We start from the raw sequence: 16,169 nt of genomic DNA on the forward strand, positions 1-16,169 counted from the left end.
GGAAATTCACAATTTGTCGCCGTTTTGTTGTTCTCCATAGACTTGACATTAGCACTATGACATCACAATGGACTAATTAACTTCATTTGCACCTGTATCAACTTCCAGCTGCTCAACTAGGACCCATCAAAGGACCAGTTAAACTGATTGCACCTGTATCAACTGCTTCCTGCTTAACTAGGCCAACTCTCTGTGTCTCTCCATTCTACAAGGAAATAAGGCACATTCCATCCAACTTTCTATCCATTCATCCTCTTCAAACCATTCACTCAATGGATCCATCAACATCCATTAAACAATCTGCCTATCAGCATCCATTCAACTTTCTGTCTATCAACATCCATTACAATATCTACATTCAACTTTTAAACTACATACTCTGTCTCAGGCTTTAAGCATACAATCTGGCTCTCTTAAGACTACTATTTCCTCTGCCCACAACTGTTTCAAAATAAATGTCCTCACTACAATAATTCACTATTAAATAATTTAACTATTTAAACTTAACTATTTAACTGTTCAGCCATTTCAACTGTCAGTTGTTATCAACTATGACTCCTGCCAACTGTTTTCAAATAAAAGTTTGTTTGGCATTTTATGTTAATATACAGTATGTTTATATTTTCATGCACTGGTAATTTCCTTGAAATTACATTTTCTAGTTTTTTGTTAATATCTCAAAAAGTATAAAGTTTACAAAAGTGAAAAATACATTCCTCAAGTGTCCTTTTCAACAAAGTTTGAACGAAGTTTCTACGTTAAACGGTTGAAGCTGAATTAGACGCAGAAATTTGGTGGGAAGAATAAGAAGAAATAGAAGAAGAAGAAGAAGAAGACTTCAGATAACAGAACAGTGCATTTTCATGCACTGTAATAATAATAAAAACTAGAAAATGTAATTTCGAGGAAATTACCAGTGCATGAAAATATAAACATACTGTATATTAACATAAAATGCCATGTTTTTATGTCAAGGAACCAAAGATCGGCTGAGATATAAGGTCAATTCCTGTTTTGTGGTTTCGCCGCCAACTTTGATTGGCTGTTGCGGGCGAAAGCTTCAAAAAGCAATACCTTTGTGAGGCTTGGTCTAATGATCATGTCATTACACATGATTATTGTGTAAAGTTTGGTGAAGATAGGACAAAATTAGTGTCCTCTGAAAATGTTGTTTCACCTTCGATAAAATCCAATATGGCGGAAATTGATGTCATAGGGTGTGTTGAACTCGGCATGGTCCAAGGATTCCAAAGTGTGCGGGTCAAACATACGTGCATGAATGCAAGCCCAACTTTGACCTGTTGTTGGCGCTAGAGTGCTCAAGCTGCCAACATGAAACTTGGTGAAAAGAATCATGGGACTGTCCCCAATCAGTGGCAAATTTTAGAATGTTTTACCAGACTGTTCTATGGGCTGCCATAGACATCAATGGCAGAAGAAAGAAGAAGATGCACAATAATAACAAGAAAAGATAGAAACACAATGGGTGCCTTAGTAGCTTCACTACTTGGCCCCCAAAGATAGAAACACAATGGGTGCCTTCACAGCTTCGCTGCTTGGCCCCCAATAATATTAATGACTGTATTTCTGAGGAACTGCAAGGTTATGGTTATGGTTATGGGACTTTCCAGACACCTTTGTCCAAAGCGACACACAAATTCAAAAAACAACATAATATTTAAAAATATAACAGGGAACAGATTAGAATGTTGGTCAAACTATAATAAGGAGAATAGCAATAATAAATAACAATGTCAATTCAATAAATAGCCTAATAAAATTGGCAAATAAAGGAGCAGATCCAGTCAGTGTCCTATAGGCCAAAGTAGGGAGCCAATAGAGAGTAACTAGGAGAGGAGTTACATGTGTCCTCTTTGGCTGATTGAAGACCAGGCGTGCTCCAGCATTCTGAATCAGCTGTAATGATCTTATTACACAAGCGGGTAAGCCAGCTAGTAGTGAATTACAATAGTCCAGCTTGGAGATGACCATGGTTTGAACAAGAAGTTGTGTGGAATCTTGTGTCAGATAAGGTCTGATCTTCCTAATGTTGTAAAGCATAAACCGACATGATTTTGCAATAGAAGCTACATGCTCAGAGAAGTTAAGTCGGTCATCAATTACAACGCCCAAGTTTACGTGCCGATCTAGTTGGGGTCAGTGAAGTTGAGTCAAGTTGGATGTGAATCTGTTGGGGAATAGCTGTTTTAGCTGGAAACACCAAAAACTCAATTTTTGAGAGAATAAGCTGAAGGTGCCGATCTTTCATCCAGGCTGAAATATCCTTAAGGCATGCAGAAATCCGGTGGGAAACGCTAGAGTCATCAGGTGGGAAAGACAGGTAAAGTTGAGTGTCGTCTGCATAACAGTGATAGTCAAATTTATGGGAGCGAATGGTCTCACCTAAGGAAGTGGTGTAAATAGAGAAAAGCAAGGGTCCTAATACTGATCCCTGAGGCACACCTGTGGTGAGGTCATGAGACTTAGATACCTTTCCCTGCCAAGACACGTTGAAAGAATGCCCTTTAAGGTAAGATTCAAACCAGTCAAGAGCTTTTCCAGAAATTCACAGTTCAGATAGTATAGAAAGGAGAATGTCATGGTTAACAGTGTCAAAAGCTGCAGATAAATCTAGCTAACTTGACTAAGCAGAGGACTACTCTCAATGCTTCAGTCACAGACAGAAGAGCAGTTTCAGTAGAATGACCTTTCTTGAAACCAGACTGCTTAGGGTCTAGTAGATTATTCTGATGAAGAAAGTCACATACTTGCTTGAAGACCACTTTCTCCAAAACCTTTGACAAGAAAGGAAGAAGGGAGACAGGTCTGTAGTTCTTCACCTCAGTTGGATTAAGTGTACTTTTCTCAGTTAGGTGTGCTTGCTCAGGTGCGGTTCACCAACAGGACTAGACTGTTGTTTAGATATGACCACACTTCCTTTATGGCGGCTTTACTGCCTATTGTGATTGGCTGTGACAGGCACACATTCTCGAAAATCAAAAATCCTTTCACTAACTTTTTTGAGGCTTGGTCGGAGGTTCATGTACGTCAAGTTTTGTGAAGATCGGTTAAAATTTGCTAAAATCCAATATGGTGGAAAATCCAATATGGCGGAAATTGATGTCATAGTGCGTTGAAGGATTCCAACAGTACCTTTTGACAATCAGACATACTGGTCAAAAGTTACGTGCATTAACGTAACGTCCAAAAACGCAAAATGCATTTGATAATTGCAGCGCCCCTAGGGGATAAAGGCCACCTGATTTCTTGAACGTCCCAAGTCCATGTAGGCCTACCAAATTTTGGATTTGGTCAGTAGCCAAGGGACTAAATCCCGCCCTCCAGCATCCTGCAATACATCCGGCCCACCTACTGTCAAAACCATGGCAAAACTAAAGCGAGAATATTTTAGGACTCAGAGCAAGTCTGAGAGAATCGAAACTGAGAAGGACCTCCAAGAGAAAGGGAGATGACAGTGCTCTCGGTTACAGATTCTAAGTTTTCATTATCAAATTCTGGGTTTTGATTCTCAATACAACTGGCATTAAATTGATGCCATACGCTGTTTGTACCCCCAGGTTCGTTAATAAGTCTCTCCCGTTGAGTTTATCAATTGTGGTAACATCACCAAAATGTGTACCCTAAGGCAGTGTTTCTCAAAGTGTGGTCCGGGGACCACTGGTGGTCCGCAAGCTATCCCAAGTGGTCCGTGGGCAGACGTGATAAAATAAGTAGTTTGCAATAAGTTGTTTGCAAAATTGAACCAACTTGTATGTAAATCCAAACAGTTCTGCAACACTGTCTATGTAACCTATGCCAGTTTAAATCATATGAATCCTCTAACACAATAAGCAAGGTGCCAAGTCGATAAGCAAGGTTGTTCAGTGAGTATGCCTATTGTGTAATATACTGTTGAAGTAGGTCTACTGTTTTTTTTAGCTACACCTATTACAGTAGGTGGTCTGTGAGGTTTCTATTTATTGGTGAAGTGGTCCTTGGTCTGAAAAAGTTTGAGAAACACTGCCCTAAGGAACAAAAATGGACCCCAACCGTACCTCCTTTTCTGAGTGCAGTTCATATGATATTTTTAGACATGGGTATAAGTTCGTATTCTCTGCAATTTGTTTATTCTAGCTGAAGAGATGCGCAGCATCATGTGTGAGTGAGCATGATGCTTCATTTTAATTAGAAGGAGGAGCTAGCCTAGGACAGGAGGAAGGATGGAAGGGAGGATAGACAGGGAAATTATCTGCACCCACTGTGTTCACTTGCTACACGTTCTTGCTGATATGATAGCACCTGTGACATAGGCTACCCACCAAACAAGAGAATACTAGCCTACATCAAAAAATCTTTCGAATATCATCGCGAGACGACGTGCAAATTGACTAAGAATTTGCCCATGGTGTCATGACTTGTCCGTATAACATCCCGTTACAACTCCACTGCCATAGAGGGCGAGCGTGAGCCGACTACTTGGTGGCTAGTTCAAACGAAGAAATTGCAGTTGTGTAATTAACCCTTTTGTTTCCGTTGGCCCTGCAGTATGTTTACGATGCAAGAAACTTCGTGTATGTTAGCTCACAATACAGCTTTCATATACCCTATCAAGCTATCGGTGTTTGTTCTTACCAGCGCTCGTTCATTGTTAACATTGTTGTAATGTTAGCCTGCCGGTTTTAGTTTAGCCTGATCAGAGACGGTTAACTATAGAATCTTTGGCCTGATTCTTATGACTGACAAAAAGGTCTGCTAGTCGGTCCCGTCCCAGCCCAGCCTCGTCTAAACGGCGTGTGAAATAGGCCTTTATTCGTGTTTGGTAAAACAAGAGTTTTAATTTTGTGTCAAACATGGAGACGGCCCTGGCGGAAAAGGCATCTCATGATCTGCCAAAAACAACGTCCGAGCCTTTATCAGCTTTTATGTTGGCTAAGATAGAACGCAATAGGCAACGGGCACTAATGTTGAGACAAGCACGACTGGCGAGCCGACCGTCTTCAGCATTGGGAGAAGGTAGGTAATCTAGGGCAGTGTTTCTTAACTGGTGGGTCGGGACCCAAAAGTGGGTCGCGGAACCATTCTGGGTGGGTCGTACGTGGAGCCTGTGGGTAAAAAAATAAATAAATAATCACCCATTTTAAGTCAAGTCAAGTCAAGTCAAGTTTATTTATATAGCACATTTCATACACAGAGGTCATTCAATGTGCTTTACATAAACAAAACCAAACGATAATAACAAATAAAAGCATAGAAGGGCAATATAGTCAAAGAATAGTTAAAAGGTAAAGATCATAATAAAAAGAAAACATAAAACACAAGGTAAAATCATTTAAAAATAAAGAATAATTAGTAAGCAAAAACAAAGGCAAAAGTAGTAAAAAAAGTAATAAAAGACAAAGTAGAATAATTATCGAGGCAGATTCAGAATTTGTAACTCGGCACAGTTAGCAGAAAGCGTCTGAGAACAGTTTGGTCTTAAGTCTAGATTTAAAACTGGCTACAGTTGGTGCCTTTTAATGTCATCCGAAAGTTGGTTCCACAGCTGAGCCGCGCATAGCAGCTAAAAGCTGCTTCACCATGTTTAGTTCTAACTGTAGGTTTTACTAGCAGGTTTTTCACCTGGGACCTGAGAGGGCGAGAAGGTGTGTACTGCTGAAGCATGTCTGACAAGTATTTAGGTCCTGCTCCATTTACTGATTTATAAACAAGCAATAGTGCTTTAAAGTCAATTCTGTGACTTACTGGAAGCCAGTGCAAGGACTTAAGAATTGGAGTAATGTGGTCAGTTCTTTTAGTTTTTGTTAGAGTCCTAGCTGCTGCATTTTGTATCACCTGAAGCTGTTTAATAGTCTTTTTAGGAAGGCCTGTGAACAGTCCATTGCAGTAATCAACCAAAGTGCTACTTTGTCAGATCTACAGTACTATCTTAATATCCTGAAGACTTCACAAATGTAATGCCAAACATCAGCATGTTCTAAACAAGTAGGCCTACAGGCACTTTGCGTGTCTTACCATGTACAGTAGCTCACCTTGTTGGCTTGAACTTGAACACTAAAAAAAAAAAAAAAATGGGTCGCGACTAAATTAACATGGGAAATTGTGGGTCCCAAAGCCAGACCAGTTAAGAACCACTGATCTAGGGTAAGTTAGGCTAGGCTAAGTCATTTTGGCACAGGTGTACGCGTCCTCATATTTAACAGATGTCTTGGAGAAACCTTTTGCGATGGCGACTCACCTCTAAAGAATCCCCATCATACATTTTTCAGGTGGGACTTGTGCAAAAGTCGCGAAAACAGTTGATTCGGGAGCAGGCTTTTTCATTGAAGAGGATGATGAAGAAGACGGACAAATAGCAAAGAAACTGACCCAGCAGCCAGGTACGGACTGGAAACTTCAGTGTTGAGAGGAGGCCCACCTGTCTGACCCTTTGCACTTCCCCATGTTATGTTCTGCGTGCTGCTTACACTAAAATGGTAAAATTGGAGTTTTTTTGTTGGCCTACTTCATACAATAGGCCTATTTGACATAATGGTGGTTTTGTTACTTTATAAGCATTATGGTGAAGTGTTATATTAAGCTGTCTCCTGAATTAACAATGTTGTTAATTCTGTTTCTCAGATCGTATGTTAATTGAATGTATTTTCATGGGTTGCAGCTCCTGTAATCGAATCTGAGTATCTGGTGTGTGAGGAGTGTTCCAAGCCATTCATGGACTCTTACCTGAGCAACAGTTTTGATTTAGCAGTATGTGACAAGTGCAGGTAACCAAACACTTTCCATTTTAAACAAACACTTTCAACACAAACCATTTTAAATAATTAGCTATAACTTGGTGTGGTTAAAATCCACACACCTCCAAAGCCACTTAGGCACATCCCCCAAAATAAAGAGAACATGTTCAAGGAAGCACCTGCATCTGTCTGCAAGCAGTAGTATTTTTCTTCTGTGTGTGTGTGTGTGTGTGTGTGTGCACGTGCACGCATGCATGATTAGGGCCAACGGTTTACAGCTGTGGATAAAACAAGGTGAAGGTCTCCAGTAGATGTGTGTTTTTCATAGATGTCATTTAATCTACTTTGTGTGCTATGGTCTACTGGTCAAGCGAATGTGTTTTGAGTTATGCATAATTGGTCATCAGAAATGACAAGTGGTAGGCGTATGTGTAAAATGTTAAATAAAAATGTCATGAAGGCAGATAAAAAGAAAAAAACAGGTTGTGCAACAGGATGTATTTAAATGCTGGACGACGGGTCTTGGGTTTACCCCTCTGCACTGATTCAAGCCTAGCTGTATGGATCTGTATTTGTATGCATGTTGATGACTCTAAACAGGAAGGCCCTCAATAGAAAATAATATATAAATATATAAATAAAAAGAAAATAAGACAAAAAAAGATAAAAAGAAAAAGCTTAGAATTACATTCAAGGATAAAAAGAAAGAAAATATAAATTAAAGTTATATGAAGCAAGCATGTTACCCATCTTTCAACAAACCTTGCTGTGTGTTTGTACTTCTTCGTGTTTTAGGGACAATGAGGTGAAGCACAAGCTCATCTCTCGCACAGAGGCGAAGCAGAACTACTTACTGAAGGACTGTGATCTGGACAAGAGGGAGCCACCACTACGCTTCATTCTCAGAAAGAACCCCCACAACACTCACTGGGGGGACATGAAGCTGTACCTCAAGCTGCAGGTGGCCTCACACCCCTACTACTGGGCTCACCTAAGCCCCTTTCAAACATGCACTGGACTCCGGACAATATTCCAGCAATCAGATGGGCGGGCTAGACACATTTACTATGAACACTGGGATTAGGAGTGAGGAAGTTGGTTCAGTGTGCTGTTTTTAACCTACCAGAGTCCTGTAAAATCGCTGCTGCTGCTAGGCCAATAACAAAACAAAATAGTTGATTTCCTTTGTCTACTTAGGTAAAATGTACATGTTAAACATACGGTTGCATATTACATGTACAGCAATGGAAATGTTGATAATAACTGTATTGCAGGTCATTCAAAATGATTAAGAAAGTTCTGTTACAAATATTGGTGAAAGGTGACAACCAGAGTGGTCCCTGTGGAGCTGGTCCATGTTGAACTTGAGTGACTGTGGTTTCAGGTGGAGATGCGCTGTATGGAGGTGTGGGGGAGTGAGGAGGCGCTGGAGGAGGCTAAGGAGACACGTGAGGAGAACCGAGAGGTCCAGAAACAAAAACGCTTCAACAAGAAGGTCAAAGGTAAATAAACTGACCTATGCTTTGTCTTCAATAGTGCAAAACATTTGTGTGTGCGCTTGTCAAGGATGATTTATGTGCGCAGTCAACTGTTGGTCTTAATCAAATACACACAGACTCACAATGTTTTAAATGAACTATTGGCTGGTTCACTGACTGACACACACTATATGTTTACCACAACCCACTCAGTACAAAAACCCAATGTCTCTTTGGCAGAGCTGAGGAAGGCGGTGAGAAGCAGCATGTTCCGGAAGGACACCAGCATCCACCAGCATGAGTACGGCCCTGAAGAGCTGGTGGACGAGGAGGAAGACCTCTACAGGAAAACCTGCACTAGTTGTGGTCATCAGCTCACCTATGAAAAGATGTAGCCTGTACCTGCCATCGTCGGATTACATTAAAAGAAGATAACTACATAGAACATCTTCACCTGGGACCAGCATTTGGACCTAAGTCACCTGCTCTGTGGCGCTCACTTGTGTGAGGATGGCATAAGTCTCAGGGAGCATATCCAGGTGTCATCTTCAGAACTAACCATAAAGCGTCCTCGGGGCATTTTTTCACCTAAAATGTATTCTGCATCAGGTTTACTATGGCAGAATCCTATGGATTATTTCCCTTAGAAACGCGACCTACGAGTACACCAGAACATCTTGTCTGAGGTCCCTGGCTGATTACCTTGCTTCAGTAAGGTAAATCCTCTAACGGGACCACATTTGTCTGTGGGTAAAAAAAACTACGGACCGACCTCTTCATGGAGCAGGAGCTATTATGGAACAATTTAATGATTAATGACCATTAAAAATGCATATTCCTAAATGTTTTGATTTTGTTACAGAATTGTCTACGGTTTTCTACATTTAACTGTTTTTTTCATACACCTTTTCAACATGCTAGATCATCGTTTTATCTCATTGTGGAGTAGTGCTTTGTGAGCAGCACTTCCTACCTGCAGTAGCCAATCCCTTTGCTGCTAAATTGAACAAGCCCTGAATCTCAATCTCTGATTATCAGTTGTACCTCTAATGCTGTGTCACTAGATGGTGTTGGAGAGCAGTTACTGTCGGAGCGGATTTTTTCAATGCAGATCTCCATTTAAATGTTCTTTTAGTCTAGGACTAGGCTTAATACATACCGGATACATTAACACCGGATTATAAATTGAGGATAAATTAAGGATGAATATAAATACTATTGATGTTGATTATGTCAGTACTAATGTAGATTTCTGCTGGTTAAAATGTGTTAAGTTGTAATCTGCTCTGCCACCTGTGTGCTCGCCCTAGGCTGCCTCTTTGGAGGCTGCCCTGGGTTAAACAGGAACCTCACGTCTACTTTAACCTTGTGGTACCCCACCCCATGAGCTTGGTAACTCACTCGTTGTAGAGAATCCATCGACCGTTAACTGAGAAATTCTTAAGGGGAGTTCAGTTTCAGGTGCATTTTCCAGTTTACGACCAGTGGGCAAACTGCTAGCAGATGCATTCCGTTCTCTCACTACTTTGCACTTGTTTATCTCCACAGAGGGACATCTTGGAAAGTCTAGGAAAAAAGTTGAAAAAAGTCTAGGAACATCTAGGGAAAAAAGGAAAGTAATGCATTTTGGACTATGACCTAGTAGGAAGGTTACAAGGAATTCATAGGGAAGGCTTATGGTAATGTGATAAAAATAGCATAATTGTATACTGTTACAATGACATTGTGGTGTGGTTGTCATGGTCTGATTATGGTTTGGGCGAAAATAAATTGTGTAGATTGGTCGAGCTGTTCCACACTAGAGATTTGTAGCCGTATGTCCTGCATCCTGCATTGATGACCGTTGCTCTGAGGATTGTAACTCGTCCCCTGTCCGGCTCCAGAGACTCTGTTGAGCCTGCTGGAGAGAGACGTGGCAAATTAGACAGACCACCTGAAATGTATTTAAATATAAGGACATGGCTGGTGTATGGGCCAAAGCCGCCAGGGCCTGTCCACAGATGTCTGACATACCTTAAATTATTGATGACAGCTCTACATCATCCTTGGCTTTTTTAGGCACTTGTTACCCAGAGTACAACCAAAGGGCAAGACAATAAATAATATCAAACATGGCAGTCAAAGTTATTGTCCCTGATCGGGTAGGGCAGAATGTGTAGTCAAGAAGATCAAACTGCCAGAACTGACTTCCAGTAATGATTCCATAGCCCCAGGAGTGAACTCATGTTCAAATGAGCTGGTGTTGCAGGGTTGTGCTGCTGTTGTTGTTGTTGTGGTTGTGCTGCTGTTGTTGTTGTTGTGGTTGTGCTGCTGTTGTTGTTGTTGTGGTTGTGCTGTTGTTGTTGTTGTGCTGGATGGGAAGTTAACATGGTATGATTCCATAGCCCCAAGAGTGAACTCATGTTCAAATGAACTGGTGTTGCAGGGTTGTGCTGCTGTTGTTGTTGTGCTGTTGTTGTTGTGCTGGAGGGGTAGTTAACATGGGGGTTATGCCACAGGGATGAGACCAGTGTCTTGGAACCTGCTAGTGTGGTCTCTTATAGTTATTTCATCACCAAATTCAGTTGCAATATAGCTGTTAGCAATATAGGTCTGTTAATGTTTACTTAGAAATATCCAAAGTAACTTATAATAACAATAACAATTAGTATTGAAGCTTAAAGTGGTCAAATAGAATTAAAATAATAATAATGGACTAATACTATAGTTTTTCTCAGTCACTTTGGCGCAATTCTCAGATCAGAATTGAAATTCTCAAAACTGTTTGTTCAAACTCCATATTATCGTCACTTGTGCAAATCATTAAAGTAGTTTCTCCCCATCTTGAACAAACAGCAATGGTTTAGTACGTACTGTACATGCAACTGATTTTGTACAAAAGTCTGTTTTTTACATTTCCAATTGTCATGTTGGTCAAAATGCACTATAGTTCCATGCTGAATAGTCCTACCCCATAAAACAAATTGGCCTTATTTCATCGCTTGAGTCATTACATGCAAAAGTGCTGAACTTGTCATGTCTGTCTAGCATACAGTATATACATATATGTGACCTGATAGACAGAAACATCAGGATGTATAGAAAGATGTACAGTGGTGCACAGCTCTGACCAAGGGGTGCTTTACTGTACATTGGTCATTTTTCATTTGCACAATGCTGTAAAAGCCTTTGTTTTATTTATACTGTCACAATGTCTGTCAACAGTAAAAACTTTTAAACATATCCACAGTCTTGAAATCAACCCCCTCCACACACAATAATGTGAAACTCCTTGTAGTTTTGAAATAGCTATGCAACATAGAAAATAGTGATACCTTGCACATTGTTCATTAGAAAAAACTTACATATTGACAACAAGACAAAACAGTTTGACTATCTTGACAAAAACAATGGCGTAAGGACTTTTTTGAAAAGGACACATTTTGATTACACTGACAGTTTCACTGGTATAAATACTTACTTTTGAGACAAACAAAGCATTTTGAGCAAGATTCAAAATGCTTTGTTTGTCTCAAAAGTAAGTATTTATACTAGTGAAAAAAACTGTTTTGCAAATGTTAATGATTTGAGAAATGCACCAAAGTGACTGAGAAAAATTGTAATACTGCAACTATTTTAATACTGCTACATCTTACATCAATTTTATCACAGATGTAAATGTTACGGCTATGATGCTAAGAAACACTAATGTTAACTGGGCTTGTCACTTGCCCTAATGTCTAGCTTCAGATTTGAATCAGTTGAAGTCAGTTAATATCAATAGCAAACAAAGATGTTTTCTTAATCCTAATGTATAGACAATGGAACTTCAGTCTATAATGTGTATAATAATATTTACAAAGTATAATCTGATAATTCCTTGATGAGTAAATAAGAGACCTTTATTATTATCTAGGTACAAACAAACCAAGACTGAGACAGCTAAGACTGTGGAAAATGAAATAGCAAGCCGCAGGACAGTGGTCCCCAAACTTTTTCTTCCGAGGGCCAGCTCACTATGCCTGGCTCTAAGAGAGGGCCAGAGACTCGGAGTATATCAACCATAAATAGCTTAATACTGTGAACAACAGCAGTCTACCTTAGTTGAATATTCCATTACATTTAATCATCCCTGCAATTTAATACCATTGCTAGCTGTGTTTATGTTGCCACCATGCCATATCAGTGTAAAATGTAGCTCAAATGAAATAATACTAATAAAAAGACTCTGTTTCTTTGCATACATAGCTCAAGTTGTGAACCAGCAATATCCTACAAATAATTTAAAGTTATCAAACTATGAGAGTTTTATGAAGTGCTGGCAAACACATCTGAAATGACCACCATTCTAACTTTCACTCACCTGATGAGAACTTTGAACTCTGTATGAAGATTTGAACGTGTGAATAAAAAATAGAAATAATTATCCCAGAAAGTCCCAGAAATATGACTTGAATAGAAGTTAGTTAGTTATTAACAAATAATTGATAAACTTTTAGAAATACTTTGAGCACTGATGCAGTCAACATAGGCCTCTTACATTGTTTGCAGGTAGGCCTACATTTCATTCCGTTTTCGATGGCAAACGCGAAACCGCGCCAAAACAACCACCAGTGGACAAAACGAGTATTACATGTGTACTGTTAAGACTCGCCATAGAGAACAAATGGGGAAATTACGCCGGTTATAGTTTGACGATGTCGTAGGCTACTCCCGTGCGGGCCAGATGCTATATACCACGGACATGTTTCGGGGGGCCACCCAAAATGAGTTGGCGGGCCGTAGTTTGAGGACCACTGCCGCAGGAGAATGATGCATGTTACTTTCAATCAGTATCAAAGTTCATACACCACATGGCCATAGCATTATGAGTCCACATTTTTCTCATTTCTACCCTCCACAAAGACTGAAAGCAGTACCCAGTACAGCGCAATCTACATTACAGTCCGTATTTTGCACTGATTGTCCTCTGAGTGCTGTTTTCAAGGCTTGTTGTGTCGCTGTGGCAATCATACTTGCTGCTAGTTGATCTACCATGACCACCATGCATAAGTAAGAGTCGCCCTCCATATATGAGGATCAGTGTGTTGTAAATGTTTGTTGCCTCCAAATCCATCCATCGACATTTATTTTATGGTTTCCTCAAATGGGGAATCCAAAAACGCCAGGCCCTCCAGTGCCAAAATGTACCCACTAGCACAGGTTGCTCCCCCCCCCTCCCTCCCATCATGAAACCCAAGCTGTTCCAAATTTTATGACAACTCGTCTTGCCTTCTGACATACCAAGCAATGATATATTGCCCTGATGCATCTCAAAATGAATACCATTACTGTGGATGAGATGCTACGTCTGTGCAGTCGCCTAGGCCTTCTGTTGTATTTCTTCATGCAGACACTTAGTTTGTTTGTAAACATTATAGAGGTTTTGTTTGCACTTTGGCATGTGATTAACTAGCTGGCCTCTTGATTTGGACATTAGAGATGTTATCTGAGAGGGTCTGCTCTCCAGCACAGAATCCAGCCACCAAATTCCTCCTACTCGTATAACCACAACCTCTCACATGCCCTGTCCCTGTCATTGTGTGTTCATGTCTGTGTGACTGAATGTCTGTTTCATGGTCTAGTCTGCTTAAATTACTGTCTCCTCTATCCATCGATAAACTACCAGCACATTGCCTGGCTCATCTCTCCTTTTCTTTGGATCATGCACAAACCATCTGCCAGTTTCCAACTCTGTCTGCTTGTGCGATTTCTGTCTCTCCTTTTTATCCCAATACGACTGGCTGTTGGCCTATATGTCTAAGTTTGTCTGTCTTTCTGTCTTTTTCTTGTTCTCAATCTACTGTCAAATCTACTCTTTCTCTCTCTCTCTCTCTCTCTCAGCCTGCTGCTGTGGTAGTGACGCCTGCCGCTGTGTTCACTAGCCATCAAAGGTCAGCTCAGAGCCAGGGGTCAACGGGCCACAGAGCCTGCTCAGTGGCACCATGTGTTGTGCTTGTGTGACTGCGGCCGAATCCCTGGTTTATGGTGGTGGCATTTGTACAGTGTTTGGGATGTTTCTGCAGTGATTCACAGTCCCTCTCAGATCCAGCAGCAGATCAAAATGCCTGCCCAGGGGAAGGGGGGGAGGGGGGGGGGTGTAAGATTGCATATTTGAAATATGTTATTTATGTGTTTTGCCATAGACACTAATTTTTGACATTGTCAGGTTCATTTTTCCATTTGACATAAGTGGGAAATTCAAGGCTTTCTTACCAACATTTTGGGTGCAGATAGGATTGTGTGTACATTACTTAATGTAAGATAGGTGAGAAGGTTAGAGAGAGATGGAAGAAGAAAAGGGGTATACTGAAGGATGGTACATGCAAAGGCACTTACTTTGATTAATGGCGTTCATGATTTACCACCTGCTGTTTGATAGGGCCCACAGTAAGTAACTGATCTCAGCAGTGCTTGCGTGTGGGGCGTCCACATTTTAAATAGCTGCCTAAATTTATCCTCTTTGTGGAGATAAAGTTTAAACCTGAACATGGACACGTTTATCAATAGAAGTCTAAAAGACAGCGAGAATGCTAGAGCACATGATATGGGGGATATCTGACTTTGCTGGATGAGTCTTGAGCTTGCTGGCAGCGTACATTTTGTCACTATTACGTTCACTTTAAATCCTTTATATGGGTTTTTCTGGACAGGGGTGGGTATAAGTGTGTGCCTATACTCACACACACTAGTGTACACGCTCTGTTGTGATATGACAAATTCCGCCCAACCCTTCTCGATTCGCTGTAGCTACACGTTTAGCCAAGTCCCGCCTTCTTCGAATAGCAGTCTTAGAGGGTCACATGGAAAAGGTACACGCGTCGTACAATTTTTCTCATAAGCCCTCTCACGTGCACTCTATACCAAGTTGTATAGTCTGTTGCTGATGTTGGTTCAGAGATACTTTACATGTACGTACGATGAGGATAGACATTTAACAGAAATGGTCTCAGTGGCACTCGGCAATAAACTGTTTGACATTCAACCCACAGCTAAGACGATGGTTCCTGTCGAACACATGCACTCACCGAATCTGTAAATAAGAGACGCGTTGCGCTGCATTGCCTTGCACCTTATAGATGTTCGAAATGTCTCAGTAGGTTTTTTAGATGTGAGCCCCAGATCTCTCAGTCAGTTGTGAATGGCCAACTGGACAAGGGTGCCCCAGGCATCGGGCATTACACTCTAATAAGAGCCCGCAGCTGTTCCCCGGGGCTAGAGAGGCATTGATAACATTTTCTCTTCAACAAATGTTTCCAGTGCGCAGTCCTGTGCCAGCCGACTCCTACACAGAAACATGTCATGGTCTTTGGAAAGAAGACTTGTTCAGTAATGTAAACACGTAACGTGACGAAAATAACGCGAGTTTCATAGGCTATCTCTTCGCCAAATTCGCCAGAATTACTTTGTATGATGTCAGATGGTATTTTAGCAGACAGGCGCTCCGGTGTCTTATAGGGGCGCTGTCACTGAAATGTCCGTGGGGACTGTACACACGATGAAGCAGCATGACGTGAAAGTTGTGTTGAACAGTAATGCTGATGATTTGGCAGAACAATGTTTGACATTGTCTCCTGTGTTGGAGATGTTATTTTACACCGTAGCCCATGAAACACAATAGACTCAATATTCATGTCTGCACCTTATATCCAGCACATAAAACACAATAGACTCAATATTCATGTATCTGCACCTTGTGTGCGTTCTGGTAGAGGTATGCATTATGGTGAATTCTCTATAATTTGCATTATCCTTTTGCATGGCTGTGTACATTAGTCCAACGCTTTCACACACACACACACACACACACACACACAAAGACACACACAAAGACACACACACACACACACACACACACACATATATATATATATATATATATATATATATATATATATATATATATATATATATATATACATATTATATACATAAAAGGGCT

The 16,169-nt window shown here is 40.6% G+C and overlaps 1 protein-coding gene across 1 annotated transcript; it reads left to right on the plus strand.

The window, feature by feature from the left end:
* Window positions 1–4,379: 4,379 nt before the first annotated feature.
* On the plus strand, window positions 4,380–11,431 carry xpa (xeroderma pigmentosum, complementation group A). The gene is made up of 6 exons (XM_048244483.1): window positions 4,380–5,013; window positions 6,267–6,377; window positions 6,656–6,761; window positions 7,527–7,692; window positions 8,116–8,233; window positions 8,450–11,431. The coding sequence occupies exons 1-6, from the start codon at window positions 4,851–4,853 to the stop codon at window positions 8,602–8,604; spliced, it is 819 nt and encodes a 272-aa protein (XP_048100440.1). The 5' UTR covers window positions 4,380–4,850; the 3' UTR covers window positions 8,605–11,431.
* Window positions 11,432–16,169: the final 4,738 nt, after the last annotated feature.

Source organism: Alosa alosa, chromosome 1, assembly GCF_017589495.1.
Source record: "Alosa alosa isolate M-15738 ecotype Scorff River chromosome 1, AALO_Geno_1.1, whole genome shotgun sequence".
NCBI classification, from domain to species: Eukaryota; Metazoa; Chordata; class Actinopteri; order Clupeiformes; family Clupeidae; genus Alosa; species Alosa alosa.

Coding starts and splice junctions, on each gene's coding strand:
- xpa (XM_048244483.1), top strand. CDS start 4,851: ATGGAGACGGCCCTGGCGGAAAAGGCATCTCATGATCTGCCAAAAACA. Junction 6,762..7,526: donor GCAGTATGTGACAAGTGCAG/GTAACCAAACAC, acceptor TTCGTGTTTTAG/GGACAATGAGGTGAAGCACA. Junction 8,234..8,449: donor CTTCAACAAGAAGGTCAAAG/GTAAATAAACTG, acceptor TCTCTTTGGCAG/AGCTGAGGAAGGCGGTGAGA.